Source organism: Macaca fascicularis, chromosome 12 (genome assembly GCF_037993035.2).
Source record: "Macaca fascicularis isolate 582-1 chromosome 12, T2T-MFA8v1.1".
NCBI classification, from domain to species: Eukaryota; Metazoa; Chordata; class Mammalia; order Primates; family Cercopithecidae; genus Macaca; species Macaca fascicularis.
The window spans coordinates 98,617,395-98,642,431 of NC_088386.1; the positions used below are offsets into that span (position 1 = coordinate 98,617,395).

General features: G+C 39.4%; 1 protein-coding gene across 1 annotated transcript in view; it reads left to right on the top strand.

The window, feature by feature from the left end:
* The window catches only part of FAM117B (family with sequence similarity 117 member B), a 138,424-nt gene extending 113,797 nt beyond the window's left edge, over nt 1-24,627 (top strand). Inside the window, exons 5-8 of the mRNA XM_045367484.3 lie at nt 7,595-7,738; nt 9,345-9,570; nt 11,697-11,817; nt 20,312-24,627. Of these exons, the coding sequence (XP_045223419.2) occupies nt 7,595-7,738; nt 9,345-9,570; nt 11,697-11,817; nt 20,312-20,630 (810 nt within the window). The 3' untranslated portion in view covers nt 20,631-24,627. The remainder of the gene's footprint in view (nt 1-7,594; nt 7,739-9,344; nt 9,571-11,696; nt 11,818-20,311) is intronic.
* The last annotated feature ends 410 nt before the right edge of the window (nt 24,628-25,037 follow it).

Consider the following 25,037-nt stretch of genomic DNA (forward strand, 5'->3'; position numbering starts at 1 on the left):
AATTGATCTCATGGAGGTAAAGAGTAGAAGGATGGACACCAAAGGCTGGGAAGGGCCGGGGTCACGCGGGGTGGGAGGTCATGAATGAAAAGAGGTTGGTTAATGGATACCGATATGTAGTCAGATAGAAGGAATAAGTTCTAGTGTTCGATAGCACAGTAGAGTGACTGTGGTTAACAATAATTTATTGCATATATCATTAACTATGAGAGAAGATTTGAAATGTTCCCAGCACAAAGAAATGTTTAAGTTTATGGATATTCTGAATACCCTGATTTGATCATTATACATTATATGCATGTATCAAAATATCACACGTACCACATAAATATGTACAATTATTATGTATCCAAAAAACTGAGGGACAGATGACTAAAAACCCAAGAAAAGGGTGAACGGACGTTGTCAAGAAATATATAGAAATGAACCTTAAAGGCGGGGCACAGTGGCTCACATCTGTAATCCCAGCACTTTGGGAGGCCGAGGCGGGTGGATCATGAGGTCAGGAGATCGAGACCATCCTGGCTAACACGGTGAAACCCGTCTCTACTAAAAATACAAAAAATTATCTGGGGCCAGGCGCGGTGGCTCATGCCTGTAATCCCAGCACTTTGGGAGGCCGAGGCGGGCAGATCACAAGGTCAGGAGATCGAGACCATCCTGGCTGATACAGTGAAACCCCGTCTCTACTAAAAATACAAAAAATTAGCCAGGTGCTGTGGCGGGTGCCTGTAGTCCCAGCTACTCGGGATGCTGAGGCAGGAGAATGGCGTGAACCTGGGAGGCGGGCTTGCAGTGAGCTGAGATCACACCACTGCACTCTAGCCTGGATGACAGAGCGAGACTCCGTCTCAAAAACAAACAAACAAACAAACAAACAAAAAACAGCTGGGCCTGGTGACACGTGCCTGTAGTCCCAGCTACTTGGGAGGCTGAGGCAGGAGAATTGCTTGAACCCAGCAGGCAGAGGTTGCAGTGAGCTGAGATCGCGCCACTGCACTCCAGCCTGGGTGACAGAGGGAGACTCCTCCTCAAAAAAAAGAAAAAAAGAAGTGACCTTTAAATATACTTTGAAAAAATCATGCTTTAAATAATGAGAATTAAAATACAATATCAATGTATACAGTGTAAACAGTTTATATGTAAACACTATGAAGAGGTTTTTCAAGTCAGTAAGAAAAAAACAGATAACATTCCTTGCTACAAAATGGACAAATGACTGGCTATCATTTTAAAAATTTACTTTCCTTTATGTTCTACAATATAGAAACTAAAGGAATGAGAGCACTTGTAGTTAATGAAACTTAGCAAAGGTTTAGAAAAAATAAATCCAGTTTAGAGAGTTTCATGAAACATATATATTCATACAGTGCAGATAAAAATGTGAGGAGTAAAAATATTTTACTGTTCGGTTTGGCATTATGAATCAAAGCCCTGAAAAATCTTCCCTATCCTTTGTGTCCCCCCAGAAAAATAGCTCCCCCACCCCAGGAATTTATTCTAAGGAAGTGTTTATGTATGTGTGCAAATAATTGTCTAAGAGGATGTTCATGACAGTATGGTTCTGTAATAGTGAAAAATTGAGAACTATTTGTTTAATAGAGCATTGATTTCTTATGTAATGCACTCACAAAATGAAATACTCTGCACCTATAAAAATGATTTGGTTAAACGTTTTAAAGCATAGAGATAGGTTACAGGTCTGGCATGATGTTAAAAAAAAAAAAAACCACTGGGTTCAGAATGCTACGTACAATATGTTTCTGGTTAAAAGTGTTTATGTATATAGAAGAAAGAGGACTAGATAGAAGAGTTTTTATAAAATTATTAATAGTTGTTATCTCTGGTGATTGATATCTATTTCTTTCTTCACTGAATATTTTTTTACTTTTGCAATAAAGAAAACAGTGCCAGTCCAGGCACAGTGACTCATGCTTGTAATCCCTGCACTTTGGGAGGTCAAGGCTGGGAGGATCACTTGAGGCCAGGAGTTCGAGATCAGCCTGGGCAACATAGTGAGCCTCTGTCTCTAATTATATTTTTAAAATTATTTAAATAAAAAAGAGTAAACAGTGAAGTTAAAAATAGTTTCTCAGGGCAAACTTTTTATGGACATATTCAAGTTCTCTGGATCACTATATCTCAGGCTTATGTTTAAGTATGTTCTTAAGTCTATTGAAAACTGTAGAAATAAGAAAAACTAGAGGTGAGTGTATTAGTCTCCTCAGGCTGCCGTAACAAAATATTATACATAGACTAGGTGACTTTACACAACAGAAATTTATCTTCCAGTTCTGGAGACTCTTAAGTCAAAGATCCAGGTGTCAGCAGAGTTAGTATGTAGTTGAGGGTTCTCCCCTTAGGTTGGAGACAGCTCCCTTCTTGCTGTGTGCTTATATGAACTTTTCTTTGTGTGCATGGAAATGGAAGGGGTCTCTCTGGTGTCCTGTTGGACCAGGGCTGCCCTTCCATATGACCTAATTTAAACTTTACTGCTGACTGGGCGCAGTGGCTCATGTTTGTAATCTCAGCACTTTGGGAGGCTGAAGCCGTCTGATTGCTTGAGCCCAGGAGTTTGAGACCAGCCTGGGCAACATGGTAAAACCCTGTCTCTACCAAAACAGTACAAAAATTAGCCAGGCATGGTGGCATATGCCTGTAATCCCAGCTACGCAGGAGGCCGAGGTAGGAGGATCACCTGAGGCCAGGAGGCAGAGGTTGTAGCGAGCCAAGCTCATGCCACTGCACTCCAGCCTGGGCAACAAGGTGAGACCCTGTCTCAAACAACAACAACAAAACAAACCTCAACTACTGCCTTAGGTGCCCCATGTCCGAATACAGCCACATGGGCAGTTAGGGCTCCAACATAGGATGTTGGGGGAGATGCACACATCCATATACCAGCCTTGTTGAACAAGCATCTTGTATGTTTTGGGCTTTCTGCTTGGCAGTGGCACTAAAGAGATTAATAAGACATAGTTTCTCTCCTCAGGTTAATTGTAGAAAAATAATCCAAAAGAAAAAAATACCAACTCTGTCCCTAGGTGTAGCTTGCTTCTGATATTTTGGGGAAATACTCTTTTTCTGGGTGAAATATAAATATGTGTGTGTATCTGTTTTATATGCATGTATTGGCTTTTGGTTGAATAAACATTAAGGGGCAAAGGAAACGTGTTCTTTTAACTTTCTGCTTTTGTGAAATGTCTGGGGTATATGAAACTTTTGTTCCAGTAGGTAGAACAGAAAATGTTGAGAAATTAGGTATGGGGGTTTCTCGGTGCACATATAATTTGTTTATATTTGAGGAAAGGGAAAATCAAAAAGTGCATATAAGCACTAAACCCTTGAAGACATATAGGTCAAGCTTTAGTCCCATAATTTTTTGTTTGCAAATTTGCAAAATTATTTTATAATTCACCTTCTAAAAATTGCGTCTTTCTTTACAGATCATCTGTGTTACTTGAAGTGTATGACTCAGCTGACTACTGCAGGTTATATCAGGAATTTGAGTTTTTATACCTGTGGAGTGTTAGTGAGTTAAAGTTTTATTGTCTGACCAGTAGTTGACTTGTGACATTGATTGTGCTTTAGCCACCTGCTAAACTGTATATGGAGTTGTCACCACTTACGAAAGCTGAAAGGGTCTAACCAGGACAAGTGTTCACATCAAATGACTGAGAGAATAGATCTATGGATATGGCTAAGATCTTCCTCAAAAAAATAGTTTTGAGGCTGGGCACAGTGGCTCACGCCTATAATCCCAGCACTTTGTGAGGCCTAGGTGGTGGATCACCTGAGGTCAGGAATTTGAGGGAAAAAAAATTTTTTTTTGAAAATTGTGTATCTGTGTGCCAAAGATCTACACTGTGGAGAATGGCTCAAAAATATAAGTTGAATTTTTAAAAATTATATATAAGTTTTCTCTATAAAACATTTATAGAACACCCAAACTTAAGATTTTTCTTTTCTTTGGTAGTGGATGCTGAGATTGGAAAAGGGATCAGAAAGAAGAGATGGAAGTAAAGGGAATAAGTAATGTAGAAGCTTGAGGCTGTGGGCAATGTGGGAACAGAGGGACTTATAAAAAGGGAAAAATTAGGAGACACTATATGTGAAAGAAAATAAGTGACAAAAAAATGTGAAAAGATAAAGAATTATTTTAATACATAATAGGGAAAATACAAAATAAAATTTGCAGCTACTGTTTTCTGAGCGTTCATGCTTTAGAGGCCAGGCACCATACCAGGTTTCCTGTCGTTTCATTCTTAAAGCCATGAGGTAGGTTTCTGTGTCCTGTGTGTTACATATGAGGACCCAACACTAACTGAGCAGTGGAGACATGCTCACTCAGTACTTCTGCATGGAGCTTCCCCTTGGCCTTTTTTAATCACAAATTTCTTGTGTTTGCTAAGGATTCTTGTACTATTATGCTCTTTCTTCTCTTCTTTTCTTTTTTCTTTTCTCTTGCCTTCCTGCCCACCTGTCACCCCCTTTTTCTTTCTCTCTTTCTCTCTCCTTCCTTCCTTCCTTCCTTCCAGTTCTAAAGGGGAGCAGGAATAAAAGGAGAAATAGATATTTAACACTAAGTTCTGTATCACACAGCAAGGTTATCAGGGAATAAAACTAATGGTCATTGATTAGAGGCTCTCTTACCTTTGTCTTCTTGCCCACTTCTTCCTGAAAGAGGTTTTCCGAAGAAACTTTCCTAAATGAAGGATAGGTTAATCACCTTTCTTTGCTAGACAGTAGAAGAGTCTACAAGATGTTCATCTGGCACACTGTTGTTACTAGCTTTGGCGGATACCTCTGTTAATGCTTGTTTCATATTTTATTTTGAGTGTCTTATCAGGAAAAAAGTAATATCCTGTAATTATGTAATCAGATAGTTCTTTCCAAAAGTAATACTGTGACAATAAAAACATTTTTAATTTAAAAATCTCTATATATAGATTTTGGAAGTGGTTCTCTTAAATAAATAAATCATATCATGAAAATGGCCATACTGCCCAAAGTAATTTATAGATTCAGTGCTATTCCCATCAAACTACCATTGACATTCTTTACAGAATTAGAAAAAACTATTTTAAATTTCATATGGAATCAAAGAAGACCCTGTATAGCCAAGACAGTCCTAAGCAAAAAGTACAAAGCTGGAGGCATCACGCCATCTGACTTCAAACTATACTACAAGGCTACAGTAACCAAAACAGCATAGTACTGGTACCAAAAGAGACACATAGACCAATGGAGCAGGACAGAGACCTTATAAATAACACCACATATCTACAACTATCTGATCCTTGACAAACCTGACAGAAAAAAGCAATGGGGAAAGGATCTCCTATTCAGTAAATGGTGCTAGGAAAACTGGCTAGCCATATGCAGAAAACTGAAACTGGACCCCTTCCTTCCTTACACCTTATACAAAAATTAACTCAAGATGGATTAAAGACTTAAATGTAAAACCCAAAACCGTAAGAACCCCAAACCATAAAAACCCTAGAAGAAATACCATTCAGGACATAGGCATGGGCAAGACTTCATGACAAAAATGCCAAAAGCAATTGCAACAAAAGCCAAAGTTGACAAATGGGATCTAGTTAAACAAAAGAGCTTCTGCACAGCAAAAGAAACTATCATCAGAGTGAACAGGCAACCTACAGAATGGGAGAAAATTTTTGCAGTCTACCCATCTGACAGAGGTTTAATATCCAGAATTTGCAAGGAACTTAAATTTGCAAGAAAAAAACAACCCCATCAAAAAATGGACAAAGGATATGAACAGACACTTCTTAAAAGAAGACATTTACATGGCCAACAAACATGTAAAAAATATATGAAAAAAAGCTCAACATCACTATCAGAGAAATGCAAGTGAAAACCACAGTGTGATACCATCTCATGCCAGTCAGAATGGCAATTATTAAAATAAGTCAGGAAACAATAGATGCTGGTGAGGCTGTGGAGAAATAGGAATGCTTTTACACTGTTGGTGGGAGTGTAAATTAGTTCAACCATTGTGGAAGACAGCATGGCGATTCCTGAACGATCTAGAACCAGAAATATCATTTGACCCATCAATCCCATCACTGTATGTATACCCAAAGGATTATAAATCATTCTACTATAAAGACACATGCACATATGTGTTTATTGCAGCATTGTTTACAATAGCAAAGGCATAGAACCAACTCAAATGCCGTCAATGATAGACTAGATAAAGAAAATGTGGTACATATACTTCATGGAATACTATGCAGCCATAAAAAGAATGAGATCATGTCCTTTGCAAGGACATGGATGAAGCTGGAAGCCATCATCCTTAGCAGACTAACACAAGAACAGAAAACCAAATACTGCATATTCTCACTCATACATGGGAGTTGAACAATGAGAACACATGGACACAGAGAGGGGAACAACACACACCAGGGCCTGTTCGAGGTAGGAGATGAGGAGAGGGAACTTAGAGGACTGGTCAATAGGTGCAGCAAACCACCATGGCACACGTATACCTTTGTAACAAATCTGCATGTTCTGCACATGTATCTTATTTTTTTTAAGAATAGATAATAATAAATCCCCCCCAGAATATAAATAATTGTATATATTAATCTGTTCTTATGTTGCTATAAATACCTGAGACTGGGTAATTTATAAAGAAAAGAGGGTCTGTGCGTGGTGGCTCATGCCTGTAATCCCAGCACTTTGGGAGGCCTACATAGGCGGATCACAAGGGCAGGAGTTTGAGACCAGCCTGGCAAATATGGTGAAAACCGTCTCTACTAAAAATACCAAAAAAAATTAGCCAGGTGTGGTGGTGGGTGCCTGTGGTCCCAGCTACTCAGGAGGCTGAGGCAGGAGAGTCGCTTGAACCCGGGAGGTGAAGGTTGCAGTGAGTCGAGATCACACCACTGCACTCCAGCCTGGGTGACAGAGTGAGACTTGTCTCAAAAAAAGAAAGAAAGAGGTTTAATTGACTCACAGTTCTGCAGGCTGTACAGGAAGCATGACGCTGGCATTTACTCAATGTCCAGGGAGGCCTTAGGAAACTTACAATCATGGCGGAAGGCAAAGGGGGAGCACACAGGTCACATGGCCGAGCAGAAGCAAGAGAGAGAAGGGGGAGGTGCTATACACCTTTAAACAACCAGATTTCATAAGAACTCAACAGTACTAAGAGGGATGGTGCTAAACCATTCATGAGAGATCCACCCCCATGATTTGGGTGAGACATCCAAACTCTGTCATTGTGGCACTAGGAGTGTTTAAAGTTATATTCTGAAATCTGAGCTCTGTTACAGTCATAAAAGAATTTTTGAGGTTGACATTCTTTTACTATATATATCCCTGTTCCCTTTGCAGTCATTCATAGGTGTGAATACATTTTCAGAATCCTGCCTTCATTTTGTGGGATCTAGGTTTTAAATTATATTTCATCCATGCTAAGGAGCAGGTTTGCTCACTCACACTTTTTGTGAGGCCTGTAAACTTTGATTTATTTTTGAGTTACTTATGTCTGTTGGAATTATGCTTCAGTCTAGAAAAGTAAAAGGTAATGTTAAGCCTCTCTTCTCCATCCCATTTTCTCAAGGCTCCTGTTCCAAAGAGTGCACTTATTCCTGTAATTCCCATCACTAAATCAACAGGCTCCCGGTTCCGGAATAGCGTGGAAGGATTGAATCAAGAGATTGAAATAATAATTAAAGAGACTGGGGAAAAGGAAGAGCAACTTATAGTAAGTGATCTTGTATCTTAAGATCATTCTTGAATTCTTCTAATTATTAAAAATGCACAGTTTGGGTTTCCATATTTACTTGGGTTTTTTCCTTCTCATTGAGAGAACAAAAATTTATCTCTTTTGAAAATCTTTGACCTGGGCAAGTGAGTGAAAAGTTTTCATTTAGTTGCATGTCATAGAGGCAACTGATCTAACTTGAATTTGAATTACTGAACAGAAACTACTTTTTGTTTGTCTGTATTTAGAAACCATTAGATGATATACTTCTTATTTGCTATAACTCCATTTAACATAATTAGTAAGCTAAACTCCATTAGTAAGTTTAGCTTACTAATTATGGGGGGCAGAAGTTTACATGACATTGAATACTTTCTAAGCATGAATCTCCTTGCTCCTTTTTTGAATGTCAGTGACTGTTTGGTTTTGGTTGACATGCTAGGCCATGTCATCATAAAGTACAGTTAGAAATGATCTGGCTAGGCACGGTGGCTCACGCCTGTAATCCCAACATTTTGGGAAGTTGAGGCGGGTGGATCACCTGAGGTCAGGAGTTCAAGACCCACCTGGCCAACATGGTGAAACCCCGTCTCTACTAAAAAATACAAAAATTAGCTGGGCATGGTGGTGCATGCCTGTAATCCCAGCTACTTGGGAGGCTGAGGCAGGGAGAATCGCTTGAACCTGGGAAGTGGAGGTTGCAGTGAACCAAGATTGTGCCATTGCACTCCAGCCTGGGCGACAGAGTGAGACTCCATCTCAAAAAAAAAAAAAAAGAAATGATCTTCTGCCTATTCTGTCTACTAACTAGAAAACACATGAGAATAATTCCTATGTAAAACAGAAAAATTACTGTTTAGGTTTAAAAACCATGTCACAGAGTGTATTTATTTAACCGTCTCTCTATTCTTCAGTGAAGGAGGAATTGAGTATTGTATTGATGCTTAAGATCCTCTCCCTTAAAATAAAAGGTTGGTTTAGCTAAGAGAAAACACAGCTCCCCACACCCTCTCCTCCATGCTGCCTGATGGGGTCCAGGTTCCCTGATTTAATAAAGGTAAATGAATCAGAAGCATGCAGGGAGTTGGTTTCCCTGCTAAGTGATCCACACAGGCTTTCCTTTGTGTGTGTACTTGATTTTCTCCCCATCATTAGCACTTCTGTGATTAACCTTTCCCCCGTTTAGGAAAGTTGACTTGAAAAAATCCTTTCAGGGTGTGGCATCAGTGTCCCTGGTTCACATGATGAATAACCTTTTTTCCTCTAATGTAGACCTAGTGTTACACCTAGATTTCATGGCCCTCACTTAATTTTTAAAATAACCCTTAGCACACGATAAGTGATGCAGTGTAATTCATTTATTCAACAAGCATTGGCCGCCTGCTGTATGCCGGGCCTTGGGAATACAGAGTCTTTACCAAAGACTCGGTGGGGGAGTCAGATTAGACAGGGATGTCACTAACATGCAACATGAAATCCTAATAAGTAGGAAGGGATTTCTGATTTGTGAGTCTCTGGCACTAGATGTGAAGGTTGACATTGGGTGCATTGCTGGTGATTCGAAATTAATGATAAATATACATATGTTTTAAAAATTTTGTAACAGCCGCAAGATATTCCAGATGGCCATCGTGCTCCACCCCCCCTTGTACAGAGAAGTAGCAGCACGCGCAGCATCGACACACAGACCCCTGGTGGGGCAGACAGGGGGAGCAACAACAGCAGCCGTTCCCAGTCCGTGTCCCCAACATCGTTCCTCACCATTTCCAATGAAGGTAGTGAGGAGAGTCCTTGCTCAGCTGATGACCTGCTTGTTGATCCCAGAGATAAAGGTACAGTGCTGGAGGAATGTGCTATCAGACGATAATGGAATACCTCCTGTTGTATCATTCATTCTATTCATTTTCTAGGAGAACCACCCACTCGAGGCTACTCAGTTAATGTGTTCAAAGCATAGGTTTTAAATTTGGAGTATAAACAGGTTTGACCGTCATGCTCAGTTGATGGTCTGGTTGGGCAAGTTTATGGGCTTTTGTTAGTTTGTATGTCTTTTTTTGTACTTGTTAATACAACTTCCTTATTGGTGAGAAACATTCTTATTGGAATAAATGAGATGAGCACTTGCTCTGAAAAGCACTTTGGTCTCTGTTACCTGATAGTCATGATTTTATTACCTTAATGCTTTTTAAATCAATACAAAGCCCTCAAGTTAGTGTTTTTTAGGATGTGTATTTGTGACATTTTTAACAAGGATTAAATAGATTTATATCAGTGCAGGATGAGTGTTCAAAGCAAGCCTGATGTAAAACGTTGAAGAGTATTTTTAAAAATAACCTTAAAATACCTTAGAAATAACCTGGAAATAGAAGCAGTTTGAATGTTAATTACAAATATTCTTGCCTTTTAAAACAAATATTAGCCTTGCATTTATGCAGGACAGTATTTTCTTAGCCTAATTCTGGTTACGTTGTGTACTTGAAAGCAATGATAATGACATTTATATATATATGTGTGTGTGTGTGTGTATATATATATATATATTTTTTTTTTTTTTTTTGAGACAGAGTCTCGCTCTGTCGCCCAGGCTGGAGTGCAGTGGCATGATCTTGGCTCACTGCAAGCTCCGCCTCCTGGGTTCACACCATTCTCCTGCCTCAACCTCCCGAGTACCTGGGCCTACAGGTGTCTGCTACCACGCCCGGATAATTTTTTGTATTTTTAGTAGAGATGAGGTTTCACCGTGTTAGCCAGGATGGTCTTGATCTCCTGACCTCGTGATCCATGCACCTTGGCCTCCCAGAGTGCTGGGATTACAGGCCTGAGCCACCGCGACTGGCCTGTTTATGAGTTCTAAAGCTCAGTTCAGTAGTCATTTATTTCGAACCTCCTCCATACAGTGTGTTGAATGTCCTAAAGTGCTCTGCTGTTAGGACTTGCTGATGCTACTCATCACCTAAGTCATTCAAACTGTAACAAGTGCAGAAGACAGAAGATGCACTGAAGAAGTTACTTTAAACTGGAAAGTTGTAAACTGTTGTTCTTTGGACTTTTCTTGCTAGCTTCTGGGTCTGATAAAACATGGGTCAGATAAAATCTGTCCCTTGATTTCCCGTATTTTCTACTTCTACATCAATAACATGTAGAAAGTCTGTAAATAAACTCAATAAATGTGTCCTGATCCATTTGATTTTAGTAGCTGGTTGGCCTCTGTGAATTTCTTTTGTAGGAAAACTGGGCTGTAGTGCTGCTGCCAGCAAGGAGTTTGTAGCTTAGCTGGTACAGACTGAAAATTTAGAACAGACATTTAACATATTAAAATTTTTAAGTTAATATAAATTGAGGATATCAGCACTAAATAATATCAGAGTAAAGAAATGTTCCTCCTGTTAGGGTTAATTTAGAAAGACTTCAAAAAACTTGAATCAGAGCCAGACTTTGAAGAACCTTTTGGAAAATAAACAGAACTTACCCCTTTTAGGTAAGGGGAAATTCATAGGCCAAAAAAAATGTTTGGCATCCGGTGGCTCTGACTACCTGGAGCAAAGATTGTAACCAGAGGACAGAGAAATTGAACTGAGAAATGCTGAGGCGCAGCCCAAGAATTAATCATCAGCAACCAGTGAAGAACCATTTCAGATATTTGTACTGGGAAAAATGGAAGTAGTGTTTGAGTGCATTTGTTTTGTATAGAGTAGAAATAAGGCAGCCAGCCAGGTCAGTGTTCACTACTGAGGGTTATGTGATACAGGCCTAGGCTGTGGTGATTGTAAGTGGAAGTGAAATAAATATTTTATTTGTATATGCATTTATTTAACAAACATTATCTCCTTGATGAAGAAAGCACTGTTCCTGCCCTCAAGTAGTTCACGGTGGGCTAGTCCAAGAACAATTAAATGTAGTATGACTGTATATTTATGTAGTTGTATTTTTTAGTAATCTAATGTGTCATTTCTTGCAGAGAATGGGAACAATTCTCCTTTGCCCAAATATGCAACCTCACCAAAACCTAACAACAGTTATATGTTCAAAAGGGAACCTCCTGAGGGCTGTGAAAGGGTCAAAGTCTTTGAGGAATGCTCGTAAGTATCCCTTCCACCACCCCGCAAAAAAAACTATTATGAGCTTTTTTTTTGAGATAGGATCTCACTCTGTCACCTAGGCTGGACTGCACTAATGCAGTCACAGGTCACACTGCAACCTCTACCTCCTAGGCTCCAGTGATCTTCCCGCCTCAACCTCCCAAGTAGCTGGGAATACAGATGCACGCCACTAGCCTGGCTAATTGTGTGTTTTTTTTGTTTTGTTTTTTTTTTTGAGATGGAGTCTCACTCTGACGCCCAGGCTGGAGTACAGTGCCACAATCTCAGCTCACTGCAATCTCTGCTTCCTGGGTTCACGCCATTCTCCTGCCGCAGCTTCCCGAGTAGCTGGGACCACAGGCACCCACAACCACGCCTGGCTAATTTTTTATATTTTTAGTAGAGGCGAGGTTTCACCGCATTGGCCAGGATGGTCTCGATCTCCTGACCCTGTGATCTGCCCGCCTCGGCCTACCAAAGTGTTGGGATTACAAGTGTGAGCCACTGCACCTGGCCTAGCCTGGCTAATTTTTTAAAGTTTGGAGAGACAGGGTCTCACTGTGTTGTCCAGGCTGGTCCCAAACTCCTGGGCACAAGCAATCCTCCTGCCTCAGCCTCCTGAAGTGCTGGGATTACAGGCATGGGCCACTGTGCCCAGCCTATTATCAGCATTTTTAAGTAAGCTGAAAGAATAGTATAGTGATCATTCATATATCTACAACCCAGATTAGATAATAGCTAACATTTTGCAGTATTTACTAAAAGTTACCACAGTACTGCTGTGTAGCCACAGTATGATTATCACACCTTAGAATATTGACAGTAATGCTTAATATCAGCTAATACCCATTTGTTATTCAAATTTCCTTAGTTGTCTGCAAAACGTCTTCTGTGGTTGTCATTTGTGACATGTATCCAGTCATGTTTACATGTTGAATTTAGCAGTATATTTATTCCAGATAGACCATGAATCTCACCTAGTGTGGTTCCATTCTTTCAAGGAGGCTAGTCTGGGCAACATAGCAAGATCCATTCTCATAAATACATTTAAAATACACACACACACCCCTACCTCACTGTGAGGAAGATAATCTAAGCAGGATTTTTTTTTTTTTTTTTTTTTTTTTTTTGAGAAAGAGTCTCACTCCGTCGCCCAGCCTGGAGTGCAGTGGCGCAATCTCGTCTCACTGCAAGCTCCACCTCCCTGGTTCACTCCATTCTCCTGCCTCAGCCTCCTGAGTGGCTGGGACTACAGGTGCCCGCCACCACGCCCGGCTAATTTTTTGCATTTTTAGTAGAGACGGGGTTTCACTGTGTTAGCCAGGATGGTCTCGATCACCTGACCTCGTGATCCACCCACCTTGGCCTCCCAAAGGGTGGGGATTACAGGCATGAGCCACCGCGCCCGGCCTAAGAAGGATTTTAAACTAACAGTAGTATCTAGTGCCCTTGGTATGTGATCACCTATATTCACATACTTCTTTTGGCTGGTACTCTAGTCAGCCACTCCTATTTTATTTTATTTTTTTTTTATTTTTTTATTTTTTTTTAGTAGAGACGGGGTTTCACCGGGTTAGCCAGGATGGTCTCGATCTCCTGACCTCGTGATCCGCCCGTCTCGGCCTCCCAAAGTGCTGGGATTACAGGCTTGAGCCACCGCGCCCGGCCCACCACTCCTATTTTAAACTCATAAGTCGCCCAGAAAGTATACAGCCTGTGACTCCTTGCTTTATAAGTGATGACTAAGGATGTGAGGTTTGTGTGAGATTGAGCAAATTAGCTGAAGAATGTTATTTGGAGATATGATGACAGTGTTTAGCCCTCGCCGTCTAATTTCACTGTGGTTGCCAAGTCTGAAAGCCACCCTTTTTGGCTTTTTCTTACTGCGAATCCTGAAATACAACGTGGAGATTGTCCAGCCTTTTGCAGTTCACACAGTTTGTCATCATCTTTTATCATGAACATCTTGGAGTGATTTGAAATATGGCATTCTAGGCCGGGCGTGGTGGCTCATGCCTGTAATCCCAGCACTTTGGGAGACCAAGGTGGGTGGATCACTGAGGTCAGGAGTTCGAGACCAGCCTGGCCAACATGGTGAAACACCATCTCTATTAAAAATACAAAAATTAGCTGGGCGCAGTGGCGCACGCCTGTAATAATCCCAGCTACTCGGGAGGCTGAGGCGGGAAAATTGCTTGAACCTGGGAGGTGGAGATTACACTGAGCCAAGATTGTGCCATAGCACTCCAGCCTAGATGACAGAGGGAGACTGTCTCAAACCAAAAAAAAAAAAAAAAAAAGGCATTCTTTTGTTTCTCTTATGTGCTTTCTTGTCAGTGCTTCCTTTAACCTGAATTCTGAATAATGTAACCACACAAAGAGCATTGGTTTTGAATCCCTTTAACTTCTCTAGTAGGAAACACCAGTCTCCTATCTGCTTCTGTGACTGTAATTGAAAACTCTTGTTTTAGCAACTGCTTATTTTAGGTTTTTTCACCATATTAGCCTATAAGTTTTAAGTGGTACTAGCTGAGAGTTTAAGCCAGTTTTATAGCAGATTTGTTCCATGGATTCCCTGCATTATAATCACCTGGGGAGTTAGTAGAAACTGTAGATTACAAGACCCTACCCGAGACTTAATGTATGGGTAAATATGGACGTAGGACATGACCTCTGCATCTTTATCAAGTAGCTCAGATGATTTTTCTGCCCAATATGAAAATACTGGCTTATACTTTTTCATGAGTATTCTTAAGAAATTAGGTCATTGTTTTCACTGGTGTGGAAATCATGTTCCACTCCTTTCTGGCCTGTATAGTTTCCATTGAGAAGTCTGTTGCCAGACAAATTGGAGCTCCTTTATATGTTGTTTGCTTCTTTCCTCTTGCTGCTTTTAGGATCTTCTCTTTGTCCTTGACTTTGAATGTTTGATTATTTTATGTCTTGGGGTAGTTGTTTTTGGGTCAAAGCTGTTTGGTGTTCCCTGACCTTCCTGTACCTGGGTATTTATATCTTTCTCAGGTTTTGGAAAGTTTTCTGTTATTACTTCTGAGAATAAGCTTTCTACCCCTTTGCTATCATTTGACTCCCTCTTGAAAAACAATAATTCCTAGATTTGGTCTTTTGAGGTAATTTTCTGTATCTTGTAGATGGTCTTTGTTCCTTTTCATTCTTTTCCCTTTTTTCTCCTCTGACTGTATATTTCCAAATAGCCTGGCTTCAAGCTCACCAATTCTTTCCTGTTTGATTCATCTGTTTAGATCCTCTAATGAATTTTTTAGTTCTGCAAATGTATTTCTCAGTTCTAAGATTTGTTTGATTTTTAAAAATTATTTCAGTCTCTTTGTTAAATTTATTTGATAAATTTCTGAATTGTTTTTCTGTGTTATCTTGGAGATCACTGAGTTTTCTTAAAACTGCTATTTTGAATTATTGGTTAGCAAATTCACATATTGGTGTCTCATTAGCATCAGTCACTGGTTCTTTGCTTTGTCCATTTAAGGAGGTCATGGTTCCCTGTTTATTCTTGTGGATTTAAGTTTGTCTTTGCATTGAAGGATTATTTATTCTAGTTTTCTCTGTCTGGCTTGTTTTGGTTTTTGTTACATATATTTGCTTACAGATTCTTCACTGCTAGATCGCTGCCTCCTTTTTGGCTCTGGGTGGCGCCTTAAACAGAGGTCCACATGAGTCTAGTAAACAACCTAAAGGCTGCTGCTCCTGAAGCAGGGAGGTCCCAATGCTCTCAGCAGCCTGGGAAAGCTAGGTCGGAGTTCCTGCCGAAGGAACCTGTGTGGTGCTGCCGAACCACTGTGATGTGGCATCTCCTTTCACCGAATTCCACAGCAGAGTTTCCAGGGCTGAGGATGGCATTTCTGCCTCCCGTCTTTGTCTTCGCCTTTCCTCGGGGATATTTTTCCTTTCATGTATTTACCATGTTTCCCATGGGTTAAGGCAGTGTCTTGTCAGGGAACCCAGGATTGTGGGGAAGCTGGTTGTCTACCCCAGTCTCACTTTTTCTGGTGTAGAAATCATGAATTGTGCTGGGCAGAATGAGGGTAGGGTTGTCACACATGTGGAAATCTGATTCTCAGTTTTTTCACTTCTCTGTGGCCCCAGGAACTGTCTCTTCATGTTTGAGTTCTTGGATATTGCTAGTAATAATCTCAGTAATACATATTTGTTTTTGGTTTTCTGTGGCAGGGAGTGGAACCATGTGCTTCTTTACCACTATTTTGGAACTGGAAAGCAGAAATGGGCTTATTCTATTAGGTAAAAATCTGTTGGCCCAAATGTACTTTTTTGGAGTTGTGCCTGCCCCCCTCCACCGCCAACCCTGCTGAGACAGGTTCTCTGTCACCCAGGCTGGAGTGCAGTGTTGCAGTCAACAGCCCACTGCAGCCTCAACCTCCCCGGGCCCAGGCAATCCTCTCACCTCAGCCTCCCAATTAGCTGAGACTACAGGCATCCGCCACCACACCCAGCTAGTTTTTCTAGAGATGGGGTTTTGGCATGTGCCCAGGCTGGTCTTGAACTCCTGGGCTCAAGTGATCCACCTTCCTTGACCTCCTAAAGTGCTGGGATTATAGGCATGAGCCACTGTGTCTGGCCTGAGTTGAGCTCTTTGATTTACTCATTGGCCCTTAGGATTTGCCCAAGTGCTAAATGTAGAGATTTGGTTGCTTGACTCCAAAACATTTTGATTGTTTTTAAGAAATGACTTTAAATATTTGTTGGGTTGGTGGCATGAGCCACCATGCCCAGTCATATTACATGTTTTATGGCACATTGATCTGTTAGTAGAAGGTAAACCTATTTTTTTTTTAATGTAATGTTTATTATACATTTTACTGGTAGAAAGACTGTGTAACACAAATACACTATTAATATTTTAATTATGTTCCAAAGACAAATTAGCAGTAGTAACTAAGAGTGGATATCTAAGAAGTAATTTTAACTTTTTGTCAATAGAAGAAGTTACTCAAAGTCTTTTTAAAAAATTAGTCTCTTTTTGTCCTAGATATGTCAAAATTAGAGCAATAACCACTGTGCACACTACCATTAAAGCAAAAGTGGATTGCTGGTCCTGATATAATATTTCAGCTTTAGGCATTCTTTTAAGAATACTTTTCTCAGTAAGTCTTACTTTTGCTTTAAAGTACTAACTCTGACCTGAACTGGGGGGTCAGGATGGGGTAAGGAGTGATCTCTGATTTCTAGAAATGTATCTGTTTACCTGAAAGAAAACAGGTGGTTGGATTTGGGCCCAAAAAGGACAAAACCAGATTTTGTACTTCTGTCTCTATAATCTTTTTGATAATAGCACATACCGTAGCCATGTCATCTGTACTTAGTCCTTTTTAATGAAGTTGAATATACTCTTTCCTGATCCCAGCCAATGAAGTCCTTAGATTTTTACACATTATGGCTTCTTTGCAATATAGAGGCATTTTTTAGTTATATCTACTTTGAGACACAAGCCTTTTGGAATAACTGCTTAAGAAAAAGTAAAAATTTATAAATAGCTTGAGATTTTATTTTCTTTCTGTGTATGGTTTGTAAGTTGAAGAATGCTTTGAAGTAACGTTAGTATTTGCAGCTTCAACTAGCATACGTGTAGGTCACATATCCTGTGGTGGGTCATGTTTTTCTTGGATAATGCACTCTTGGAAGCCACAGAGGTTAGGAAAGTGATTCTTCTTGGTGGGTTGGGGTAATGACAGGAAGAAGGCACAAGGAGAGTTTTTTTGGTGTTTTATGTTATATTGGTGTTAATGTTCTGTTTCCTGATCTGATCAGTTAGACAAATTATTACTGTTTACATTATTTTGTGTGAGGTATATCGTAAGTCTGTTTTCATGAAATCTGCAAGGAAGTTAAATGGTTTTTTAGATTCCTGTCATTAAAAAAACAATTCCAGATCAAAAACTTTATCTAAATCAGGAAGCTTATACTTCAGAAATGTCAAGTTTCATCCCAGAGACCTATTAGCAGCCACAAGTCTTAAGTCTTTTTTTTTTTTTTTTTTTTTTTTTTTTTTTTATGAGACAGAGTCTCTCTCTGTTGCGTAGGCTGGAGTGCAGTGGCGCGATCTCTGCTCCCTGCAAGCTCCGCCTCCTGGGTTCACACCATTCTCCTGCCTCAGCCTCCCGAGTAGCTGGGACTACAGGCGCCCACCACCGTGCCTGGCTAGTTTTTTATATTTTTAGTAGAGACGGGGTTTCACTGTGTTAGCCAGGATGGTCTCGATCTCCTGACCTCATTATCTTCCCACCTTGACCTCCCAAGGTGCTGGGATTACAGGCGTGAGCCACCGTGCCTGGCCATCTTAAGTCATTTTTAAGAAGATAACCTCAAACAAATAAGTTAATGAAAATTTTTAGGCCTCATTTGGATGGAAGTGTTAAAATTAACTTGCCTTTTCTTTTCATTTTACAAGAATGAAAGTTAACTTTGGTAATTCTGTCCTCAAAGGAAAATTTAGGCATTATTTCATTATGGAAGCATAACCTCACCTTCCTCACGTTCAGTGTATTGAAAATCATGCTCTCAGACAGTAAAAATAGAAGGGTGTGTGTTGTTCTTATCAGTAATATACCCAGATATACTTGTGGCACTAAAAGTACTCAACTATTCAGCAAAGAATAGTGCCCAAGTTGAACATAACTTACATGATGTATTTTTCTTTGTTCTGAATTGTTATGTTTGCCAAAGCTCTCCATAGTGTTCACTGTTAATAAAATCTGCCCACCTAATCATTGTCTACTTGGAACACACATCTTTTTGGTGTCCACTCCCCATCTGCTGTTTACTCATTCTTCAAAACCCAGCTCGGGAGGTTGCTACCAAACCCTCCCTCTTCCTACAGGCCACAGGTTATCCACCCCCTTGTGCTACTTCTAAACTTTTTTATAAACCTTTGTTATCATGCCTGTTAGATTCTCTTGTGGAGGTCTTAACCTCTTCTGTGCTGTGGACAACTTTGGTAGTCTGTCTGGTAAAGCTTGCGGATCCCTTCTCTGAATAATGTTTTAAATGCATCATATACCCAAGATTATAAAGGCAGCTAGTTATGTTGAAACACAGCTCTGTCCCCATCACTCCTCACTCCACAAGAACTATAAATTTAGTCCATCTCCTCCTTGTGGATTGTTTCAGCTTTGTATCCTCAGAATTTAGTGCACACTTGCATTTTTATTGAAGATTTAGATTTTTTTTGTTTTTGTTTTTGTTTTGGTTTTTGTTTTTTTGAGACAGGGTCTTGCTCTGCTGCCCAGGCTGGAGTGCAGTGGCCCAATTATGGCTCACTACAACCTCCACCTCCCAGGGTCAAGCTATCCTCCCATCTCAGCCTCCCAAGTAGCTGGGGCTACAGGTGCATGCCACCACACTATTGTTTTTAAAGGTTTTTATAAAGACGAGGTCTCACTATGTTGCCCAGGCTGGTCTGGAACTCCTGGGTTCAAGTAAGCCTCCCCGCTCAGAATCCCAAAGTTGTAGAATTAGTGAACCAACACGGCTGACTGATTTAGATTTTTAATGTCATTGGAAGAGATGAGAATCAACCTAAGTCTTGATTTATTTAGGTTCTCCCACCTTAGTTTTTTGGCATTTCCGTGTTACTTTAACAATGTAGTTTTTTAATACTTTTAATTTTCATGAAATACCATTAATACCAATATCTTTTTCAACAATTTGGGTTTTCAGGAGGACCTAGGAAAAGGGAAGAATTTGGCTTTAATAAAAAACTTTCAAAGCAAAGGAGTTTTTATTTTGATTTCACATTTATATTATATTGCTCAGAAAACACTTTAATAATTAAACTTTCAAAGCAAAGGAGTTTTTATTTTGATTTCACATTTCTATTATATTGCTCAGAAAACTATCATGGTTAATTCAAAGAATTGTTTCCATCAAAGAGATTTTTACAAGCACTTGAAGAGAAAAGCCATGCCTGCCATAGTTTTAGTCATGCAATGGTGGAACTTAGCAAAAGATGGACATTGTATATCTTTGATTTCCTTACTGCCTCCTTCCAGTATACTATAGACCTTGGGAAAAATCATGGCCGTGGAATATACCATACATAAAGGCATACATGTCTTTAAACATCTAGATTTTCTTTTGCTATAGGAAATGCATTATTCCCTTGACTGTCTTAGCTCTTCATTACATGCAGTGCTCATGGGGCTGAGCCGCCTGCATGGTAACGGGGCTGTCGAGGGAACTGAAAGCAGCATTGATGATGGGGGCTTCTTGCATTCTAAGATACATATGTTGAATCCTGTGTCAGATAGCACTTTGGTCCTTGGTGTTTGAAGCTTTTGACAGAGCTTGAGTTTTAAATTCCTTTTCTGTGCTGTAAGATAACTGTTTTTTAAAAATAAAAGAGCTTGTTTCCAAGTTTTTTTTTTTGTTGTTGTTGTTTTTTTTTTTTTTTTTTTTTAATTAAAGTTCTGTGACTTAAAAGCATTGGGTTGTCTGTTCTGTCTAGGCCAAAACAGCTTCATGAAATCCCAGCCTTTTATTGTCCTGACAAAAACAAGGTGAATTTCATTCCTAAAAGTGGATCTGCTTTCTGCCTCGTCAGCATCCTCAAGCCACTCCTTCCCACCCCAGATCTTACACTCAAGGGCTCTGGCCACAGCCTGACAGTCACCACTGGCATGGCAACCACTCTGCTGCAGCCTATTGCTGTGGCCTCCCTGTCTACAAACACAGAGCAAGACCGAGTCTCTCGAGGAACAAGTACAGTCATGCCATCAGCTTCTCTACTCCCACCACCAGAACCAATTGAGGAAGCTGAAGGATAGGTCACAGTGCAAAGTGGCTGTTGTTCTGGGAAATTGGAAACCTCCTCAGATCACTGGACTCTGATGGCATTGTGCACTTCTGGCCAGCTGTGGTGTGCTCCAGCTCTCCAGTGACATGTGACGGTGAGGCTTCTGGAAGAAAGGATCCCCCATGATGGCTCTGCCTGACTTGTGAACGCCAACCCTCAGTGCTTAGCCTGCTTTTTATCAAAGCACTGATTGCAACAAGAAAGGTCTCATTCTTTACCTTTGGAGAGACAATATCACGTTTTTGTTTTCGAATTAGACTTCTTTAAAACACACACACACACACACACACACCCCTGATCCTTGCCAACATGATTCCTAAAGGGAGATGTGACTGATGCTGCAAGAACCATCTTTTCTATGAAAATGACTATTTTATAATATACCAATGTTACATTTTCTGAAACGTAGCAAACAGGATGTTCAAAAGTTTCTTTGGTGGCCTCTGTTTCTTGTTCCCTTTCTAGATGTGTGCTTTTCTCAGCTGTTTTCAGCTTTGGGACCAAAGGGATTGTTGATGTTTTCCCAGCAATCTTAATCTCATGACTATGTTCTTCTCCCAAACAAGGATTGATAGGTAAATGCATTGAACAAGTATATATAAAAAGAGATAAAAAGCAATATTCGTACATTATGTGATTTATGTTTTTTGATGTCAAAAGTTTGTGCTTTGGGTGAAATATTTGTATAACTGCTGTTTCTTCACTACTCCTGTACACATTTCACCATGTGGTCAGAAAAATTGTAGTCCGAAGACAAGTGCTTTAATATGTTTTCACCCATATTGGAACTTGATTTAAAAGTCAGTGAGCCGAAAGGAAACTATCCAGTGTTGATTGATAGCTAAGAGTAAGGAGCCCCTTTGGTTTTCTGTGATATATATATAATATCACACGCTCTCCTTCCTTCACCACAGGTGGTATTCTACCTTTAATCATCACTGTATCATAGCCCCAAAGAGATCCTGAAATGGCTGTGCATGGATTTCCTCCTTTGCCCTTGTGATGTTGTTGTCTTGTGGATTTGGTCGGGCTAGTAGTTTGCCAGGAGTGTAATCCGGTGGATAGTGATCCGAACTGTAGCCGCAGAATCCTGTGACTGACATTTTCTTTGTGGTGGTGGTTGGCCCTGAGATTTGTTGCCTACAGATTTTGCTAATTTACCCTCTAACAATCCACATAGTGGGGAAAATAGACAAGAACTTGAGTATGAATGGTAAGCGCCTTTGAAAACTCCATACAGTTTTTGATTTGGACTCATCCTAATATTAAATCACTACCAGTATCACATGGTATCAGTATTTGATTTCTGGATATATGGTAGTGAGATTAAGGAGCAGCTTTTTTTTTTTTTTTGAGATGGAGTTTCACTTTTGTTGCCCAGGCTGGAGTGCAATGGCGCGATCTCGGTTCACTGCAATCTCTGTCTCCTGGGTTCAAGCAATTCTCTTGCCTTAGCCTCCCGAGTAGCTGGGATTACAGGCACGCGCCACCACACCCAGCTAATTTTGTATTTTTAGTAGAGATGGAGTTTCACCATGTTGGTCAGGCTGGTCTCGAACTCCCGGCCTCAGGTGATCTGCTCGTCTCGGCCTCCCAAAGTGTTGGGATTACAGGTGTGAGCCACCGCACTGGCCAGGAACAGCTCTTTTTAAAAGTGAGTTTCAGTAAACAGTACTGAATAAAAGCATCCTTTTCATATCTTCATATACTACTTTATAATGCAATAATTTACTGTTCCTATACATATTATAGGCAGAAAAAGTTTTTAAATCCTTATAAAAAGGATACAGTTTAGAAGGTTAATATGTCAGCTTACCCAGACATATTCTATCAAGGAAAACCTAGTGGTAGCAATAAATCTTCGGAAAGGACTTATACTCATGTACCTTTAAAACATCTAAGTAATTTAAAATAAGCCCTGTTGAGTTTAAAATCGAGATGTATTGAGGTAAAACAGATAAATTCAAACATTTGAATAAATCTGTCAAGTTTTAGATGGTAGGATTGATGAACTTTGGTAGTTTCTCAATCCAAAACTAATTTATTTGGAACTAGTATGTTATGGCTTCTCAGTCATTAAAAGCTCAGTTATTTGGGGTCCACACTTTCTCACTGAGACCCTTGCTATTTTGCCTTCTTTGTTATGCATTATAACTTGACTGTATCACCACTGAGTATCTGCTGTATCAGAAGTTCAGAAGAAAAGGTACAACTGAAATCAGAATGGGGGTAGAGGAAGTTAAAAACAATTTATTTAAAAAGAAACTTTGGTTTTTTGATGACTTGAATTCTGTTAAATCTGTGTTCCTGGCCTTGCACTTGTGTTCCTCTTCCATCTCCATCGTTGCTAGTCACAATGGCATTTTAGAACTAGAATGCCACGCTGTAGAGGTTTTCTCTTTTGCTCTGTTGTGCATATTTGTCTAATTCATATCTTTCTGTGGAGTTTCATATATCCTTAATCTAAAGTAACTTAAAATTGGAATGGAAGAACAAGTTTCACAATTATTTACAGTCTTATAAATAGAACTTCTAGTCTAATGTTTGGTTGTAAGGAGAATGTGAATTTGCAGGTAAATGAATTGTATGGCAACCAGACAGATCCCTGGGGTTTGGGAGAAATAGAGCTTGAGATTTCAAAAAAAAGGTACAAGGTACAAAACAACTCTAACTGCCAGTGCCAAAGGGCTAATTTTTAAGCATGTAAGCTTTATCACAGTCTTGAAAAAACATTAACCATAGGTTTATTCAGCTGTTTTATTTAACCCTTAGTTCCCTGGTGGTTGATTTTTTTTTTTAATGGGTCTTAGTTCCCTGGTGGTTGATTTTTTTTTTTAATGGGTCTTCAGCTTTCCAGTGAAATGTGACACTCTCAATAGAATGCATAATGTTGGTTTCTAAAATTACACTCCATAATTATTGTTATTCTGTAGAAAACTGTACAGAAGGTAAATAGAATAGCTTCAATGGGAATATAATTTAAAATTTTTTAATTTTATAAAAATTTACTTCCATTGCATTAAAAGAAATGGGTAGCATGTGTCTTTCAGAGAAAGGAGCTATTTGGTTATTCACTTTGTCAATCTTAGTTTTTTTTTAATCTTTAAACAATTTCTTCTTTGTGATGATAAAAATTATATAAATTTACTGTTTCTGATCATGACTGAGTCTATTACTTGTCATGGCGTTTGTAAGCAACTGTGTTTTAAAAATACCGGTTTTGCCTCTTTGGTTACACGTGGTGAGCATGGATGTCAAGATTATTTTTCAACTAGATTATTCAATTTGTTTTATATTTCTTATACTTCATACCTATGACCACAGTCCAAATCAGTCTTTTAGAAGGTGCTCTTGCTAACTGTGGAATATTTCACAACATGAAAGTCCTTTTTCTCCACTTTCAGTGGTTGGCTTTCACTGAAAGAAAGTGTAAAAAAAGGCAGAATTTATAGCTTTCACTATGTCCAAGACTAGGACTGGGTTATAAAGATTTTCTTTTGTGAAGGAAAATAAAAGAAAATTTGCCAGTACTGCATTGACTTTACTATTGTAAACTTAAGATTCATTCCTTAGTGCTTGGAATTTTGATGTCTCAAAACCAGATGAGTGGAAGTGCTGAATTTGCAAAATAAAGCTAAGAATGCTTAACTCCGCACTTTAAGGTTTAAGTTATACTCTGACCAAATTGATTAGCAGAGCAGCCCTGAACAGCATTTTGTTTATACAGTCTTGTTGAAGAATAGAATTTTTTTAACCCTCCATTTTTTGTCTCTGTGGAAGCTGTGTAACTCTTTTTAAAACACGATTTAAAACATTTTGTTATTCTAACAATTCTTTCAAAAAACAGCATTTCCAATGGTAATCGGTATTGTTACGCTGTACTTATGTATTCCCTGTACCTGAACACTTGTTGCTGCCTCACAAGAAAATAGAACTTTTATGTTAAAAATAAAGTCTGTTCTTCTTGAGTTTTTTTCTGTGAATTTTTATGAATATTGTCCAAATTCAATTACATTTCTTTTTGGACTGGTTATTTAGCTTTTAAGTGGTACATTGTTTTTCTCAAACTAATAGAAAAATGTGTTTGTGTTCAGCAGCAGGTTCCTTGCTACCCCTCACTTGACCTAGAACTGAAGGTACCTGCTCTTTGGGGTAAGTGCTAGGCACACATTGACATCTAAGCAGCACAGAGAGATACCCGTGTGTGAGGAATTCACTGCTTACAGTTTTGTTAGAGGTAACTTAGCTGGGGCAGTTACCTAAATTCAATATAAAGTACATAAAGAGGAGTTTTTTTGTTTTGTTAATTCTTGGTAATTCAGCCATATTCTTTCTTTGTGACAGTGTCTTATATATGCAAGACAGTCGTTCAGTTTCA